The 6043-nt window shown below is 43.7% G+C and overlaps 1 protein-coding gene across 1 annotated transcript; it reads right to left on the bottom strand.

Annotated features, from left to right (window-relative positions):
- Positions 1-728: 728 nt before the first annotated feature.
- Positions 729-4992, bottom strand: LOC122220771 (protein BEX5-like). The gene is given in 3 exon segments (XM_042940422.1): positions 729-874; positions 877-1179; positions 4971-4992. Coding segments are annotated over 3 exon segments (471 nt in total).
- Between the last annotated feature and the right edge of the window lie 1051 nt (positions 4993-6043).

The raw sequence follows: 6043 nt of genomic DNA, 5'->3' as shown, positions 1-6043 counted from the left end.
AATCCGCCCCAGGTTTGTCTGAGTTTAGCCACAGCCACATAAGTGTTGTGTCTTTGTCCTTTCCTGGTTTCAGTATTTAAGAACAAGGTGCAAGTCTCATGAGTTGTTTCATTCAGAACACCTGGCTCAGGGTCATGCATATCATGTGGAGATAGTAAATATTTGTTGATTTGGAAGTAGAGATAGTCAAAAGGCACTAGGATAGGGTTATCACACTTGAAAATAAGCACACATGAAAGGAAATTCCAAAGCCAACTAAGGGAAAGCAGAGTGGTAAGTGGCCTTGCAGCTCACAAAAGACACAATGTATCATTAAAGGTGTTTGGCATTCTTAGCATTAAGTCAAAAGAGCATTTTAAAGTGGCTCCAACGTGTCTCCCTGCTTAAGTTTTTCTTTCCATTGGTTGTATGGACTGAATTGTGTCCCCGAAATTTATAGTTGAAGTCTCACCCTCAACGTGACTCTATTTGCAAACGGAGAATTCAGGGAGGTAATTCAGGTTCAATAAGATAGAAGGGTGGGACCCTAATGCAATAAGAAGAGGAAATACACCTCTCTCTCTCTCTCTCTTTTTTTAGATTGCTTCTTAAACTGCTTTATTACCTTTACAGCATGTAATAAACATCTTTTCCTGCAAGTTGATGAAACTTCCCTGACAGAAAAACTTCCAGAGTAAGGCAAAATGGAATCTCTAATCAGAAAGATGACATAACACCATAGGTTCACATCAAGAAAATGCAACTTCGGGAAGCAGGGGGGTTATTATTACTAATCTCAGCATTGGAGGCATAAGGCAAAACTCATCATGATGGTCACGGTGAGGGGGATCTCCTATAAGAGTGGGCAAACTGTACCTCAACTGAAGCCCCCTGATTTCCTCCTTAGCCACCTCATGTCATCCGTGAAAAGTTCCGTATCATCTGTGTCTCCATCTGTCATGTCAACGTTATTGACAAGCTTGTTGGGCATATCCTCTCTACCATCATGGGCAGGTGGGGCCAAATCCACTCTAATATTTCCTCCAGGCTCCTGGCCTTCACCACCTCCCAAAGGGTGGGCTTCTTCTTCATTCTGCACTGGAGCCTGCCTTTCTCCTTCTCTTTCCCAGAGGACATTTTCCACGTTGAAACTTTTTTCCTGCTTACTTTTCCTGCAGGGATCCAACAGAGTCTTTCTCTCTTAGCCTTGAAATCTGCTGTGCCAATGGACCTGAATTTCTTGAATGCAAATGGACGACTTGCTGGGCGGGGGAGTCAAAACCACTTGCTGGATGGTGACGTGGTTTATTTATAAGGAATTTCAACATGGCTGGGACCCAACAGCTCACCCTCCTTTCTCTGCCCACCATTTTTATCAACACCTCTCTTTTTCTCTCTGCTTAAACACAGAGAAGGACATGTGAGGAGACAGTAAGAAGATCGGTCATCTACAAGAAAAAGCGAGGTCTCACCAGGAACTGAATTTTCTAGCACCTTGATCTTGGACTTTCAGCCTCCAGAATGGTGACAGAATACATTTATGTTGTTGAAGCCTCCCAGTCAGTGGTACTTATTATGACAGTCTAAGCAGACTAATACAACAGACCACCCTACATTGTGTTATCAGAATTATATGCATACAACAATAAACTCATCTCATGCTTTAAAAATCTTCAAGGTCCCCCATTGACTTGTAAGTCCAAACTCTTTAGCTTGGAACCTGAGGCCATCCTCCGTGTCACTCTTGTAGCAGCCTGCCCAGGCTGCAGTCCTTTACCACCTTGTTTTTAGCAAACATTCAGCGATCTTGCTGTTCTCAAGACACATCTGGCATTTTCTGAAGATGCCGTGAAGAAGCCCGGTGCCTTGGGGGGCGGGGGCACATGAGTTGCATGTTAGGGGACAGCAGGATGTGACGGAGAGGAGCCATGTTGCAGACACGGTTACTGCCTGCCTTTCTTCCTTGTCAACAGTCCTCACTGAGTTTGGGAGACATGATAGGCCCAGGTGCTGAGTGAATACTAATGCATAAGCTAGGAGTTAGCAAGCTTGTTTCATAAAGGGCCAGGTGAAGGTAAACATTTTAGGCTTTATGGGCCATCTGGTCTTTGTTACAGCTCAGCCTTTCTAGCATGAAAGAGGTCATACGTCCTACATAAACAAATGAGCATGGCCGTGTTCCAATAAAACTTTATTTCTAATAGCCAGTGGGTTAGATTTGGCCTGTGGGCCATGGTTTTTCAGCCAGTTCCCGATGTGCCAATCCCTGAGCACTGACATTGTTGATCTGAGTCAAATCTGGAACTACTTTCAGATTTTCCTGTGATATGAAAGAGGGAAAATTGCATTCTTTAAAAGTCTTGCTGTTGAAATTGTAGGTTTTAAACCAATAGAATCAGCACCACCTGGGAGCTTGTTAGAAATGCAGAATCTGAGCCTGGGTGGCTCAGTCGGTTAAGTGTCCAGCTTCAGCTCAGGTCATGATCTCATGGTTCATGGGTGTGATATCCACATTGGGCTGTGTGCTGACAGCGCAGAGCCTGGAACCTGCTTTGGATTCTGTGTCTCCCTCTCTCTCTCTGCTCCTCCCCCGCTTGTGCCCTGTCTCACACACTCGCTCTCTCTCTCAAAACCAAATTAACTTAAAAAAAATGCAGAATCTCAGGCCTCACTTCAGACCTCCTAAATCAGAATGTGCATTTTAATAAGAAGCTCCGCTGACTGGAAGATACATCACAGCTTGAGAAGCACTGGTTGAAGCCACTGTTGATGGAACGTTCTATTCCTTGCAGCTGAAAGCATTCCTAACTTACACCAACAAGCAGGAACCACATCATGAACAATCTTATATACTTTGCTAAGCACTTTGATGTTTTAAGCAGGGAGTGAGAGGATACATTTTTTGGGCATATGTCTTCTTTCTTACGGAACAATGAACTCCTAAAAAATACAGCGTGTACCAAAGAAACAACTCCTGTAACTGATTCTACACTACAAAGCCCACCAGGTAGGGCCTCCACCACTGGCACACCGTCTGATGGAATTCAAAAGCAGTTTCTTCTGTAAGACCTGTTCTCCTGTCTATAACCCACTGCTCTGGGACCTGGAAGGATGCTCTGCTTCTGGTACATTGTTAGGGCTCAAAAGTGGCTGTGGGCTGTAACTCTGGGATTACAGTTTGGAACCTGAGTCTGACCTGCAGTTATTTACATTCAACACTGCCACCACTCAGCTTGGTTCATTTACTTTCTGAATGTGTACTCACCTCTTCCCTAAGACTATAAGCTACTTTACCAGAGGCTATCGTATTTTAGGATTTTTGCATTCCTTCCACAAGTGAAAAATGAGAGTCAAAGATCTAAATATTATCAAGTCTTCTGCAAGCTAAGTCTTATTTATATTCTTTATGTTGAAGCTCCAGCGCAACCCAGGAATTCTTTGAGAAAGAATTAAGTACAAACATTTGCTTTTAGGGCTGCCCCATTTATCAAGTCACTACATCCTCCTGTGGTTTGTTTATGAAGCGCTACAATCCAAACACACACCACCTACAGCCCAATTACGCAGTATGTGTGCTTGTGCTAACACGTGAATAGCACGTCATAGTCAGATTTGTATAAACAGCACCTCACTTCATCCACAAAAGACCCTAGGAATGGGTAAATTAATATCCCCATATTACTGATAAGGAAACTGAGGTACAAAGTATGGATGCACGTAGCGTAAGATCACACAGCTAGAAATCTGGTGGCAGTAGGAGAGGGGTGAGAATCCAAACCCAGAGTCTGTGCTCTGAACTGCTAAGCATTGTTCCCATGAACAGAGCTGTGGTAAATCAAAAGCCAACGTCTCATTGCCTTATTTTGTTTCCACCTGCAGGCATCTTCAGCTAGGATTTACGTGTGACAAATAATTTATCCTAAGCCCAGAGACAATGAAGATAAAGTGTTAGAGCCACTGACTCCACGGTCAGGTTCGGTGAATGGCAATGTCCATATTTACCCTTCCTCAGTAGGAGCTAATGAGTTCATCTATCAGTATTAAATCTGAGGACGTACATTTATTTATTTATTTATTTATTTATTTATTTATTTATTTATATTTTTGAGAGAGAGCAGGGGAGAGTGTGTGAGTGTGAGCAGGGGAGGGGTAGACAGAGGGAGACAGAGGATCCAAAGTAGGCTCCGTGCTGTGAGTTCAGAGCCCGATGCGGGGCTCAAACTCACGACTCTGAGATCAGGACCTGAGCCGAAATCAACAGTTGGCCGCTTAACCAAATAAGCCAGCCAGGTGCCTCAATCCCCATAACTGGGGAAATACCTTGAACATCAAGTTAAGAGGGATTACTTTTTCTTTCTCTTAGCAGTTAAGTTAGAGTAGAAAGTTTTTCGCCATCACTTAAGAGTCTACAGGAAAGATTGTGGTAGGAGTGCCTGCAAATACAATCTTATTAATCTGTCTAAATTCCAGAGGCTTTCTGGCAAAGCCTGTGACCACATCCAAACAGTTAAAGTAAAGCACAGAACATGAAGCCTAGAGGTGGTGGTTTATCTCCGGATTATTCTGATCATCGGTCCCAATTCGTGTAAGAATTCAGCTCGTGGTTTCCCCTGGCTCTGCCATTTTCTAAATCAATATGACCTCAGAAAAGGCACGGATCATCTCCAACAAAGGCTTTTCCTCTCCAAGAGATTAGAGCAATGACTTTGTGCCGAGCAAGTTAACACCAAAGGATGTGTGCCTTATGTGTGCCTTAAGATTTCATAATTGTTCCTAAAGATTGCTTTCTTCACTCCTGACATCCGTTTTGGCCTCTTCCCCACTCTTTCTCTTGTCTCTCTTCCTTTTCCTGTCTTTTGTTCCTCATCTGCCATCACCCAGTTGCTCAGACTGGGAACCCGGAACTATTTTTTTTCTGAATGCAATGAATAACCAGTCCTGCAGATTAGACCTCCAAAGTAGATTTCACAGCTACTTCCCTTCTTCTTTACGACTTTCCTCCAGTCCAGCCATCGTCATTTCTCCATGTGAATGTCAACCCCTGGAGACACCTGGTGATACCACCTGGACTGCTGCAGGACCTTTCATTCAACTCCTGCCGCTCACTCCTGCTCAGCCATCCTTTCCTCATACAAAGTCAAAGTGGCATGCACCACTCCATTGTCCGGTTGGCCTCAGAATACCATCCAAATCCATGTGGGATCTGGCTTTTCTCCAGCCTCAATGAGACCTCTCACTGCACACTAGCCAGACCGAGCTTCCAACTGTTCTTGCAGTGGGCCAAGTTCTTCTCCATTTCACAGACTTCTCTTCTGTTTTCGGCTCTGCAAGAAATCCTCCCACTTACCTACACACCCATCACATCCTTTAGGTCTTTGCTCAAATATGACTTCCTCAAGAGGCCTTTCTAAACTTACACGCTAGCTTCCTATGCTCTTCACCCTTGTTTCCCTAGAATTCTTCGTAGAATTCCTTTGTGTTTGTACATTTATGTATTTATCTCCGGCCTTTCGCGATAGATTGTAACCACCATGAGGTCATGGACCATAACCTTTTGGTTGATGACTCAGCATTGGGTCAGGTCTATGGTAGGTAAGGCCTTGGTTATTATTTGTCGAGTAAGCAAATCAACATAATCTGCAATACATGCACATCTCATGAACTACAAAATGGGTGTGTCTCTGGAAAACAAAAGAAGTTCATGGGTTCTCAAAGATAAATGATAATTTAGTGGTGAGCTCTGGTGGGCCACCCACACATTAATATAAGACTTGTTGCTGTGAAATGAGTAATAGTAATGGAAATATTAGTATGTTTGAGGAAGCATGTGGGAAAATCACTTTAAAAAAGATGTCGAGGGGCACCTGGGTGGCTCAGTTGGTTAAGTGTCTGACTTCAGCTCAGGTCATGATCTCACAGTTCGTGGGTTCGAGCCCCGTGCTGGGCTCTGTGCTGACAGCTCATGTCTAGAGCCTGCTTCGGATTCTGTCTCTCCTTGTCTCTCTGCCCCTCTCTCTCTCTCTCAAAAATAAATAATAAAACATTTTTGAAAAAAGAAAAGAAG

This window comes from Panthera leo, chromosome B2 (genome assembly GCF_018350215.1).
Source record: "Panthera leo isolate Ple1 chromosome B2, P.leo_Ple1_pat1.1, whole genome shotgun sequence".
Taxonomy (NCBI): Eukaryota; Metazoa; Chordata; class Mammalia; order Carnivora; family Felidae; genus Panthera; species Panthera leo.
Note: the sequence above shows the minus strand (reverse complement) of the source record. Positions and strands in the feature narration are given on the sequence as shown.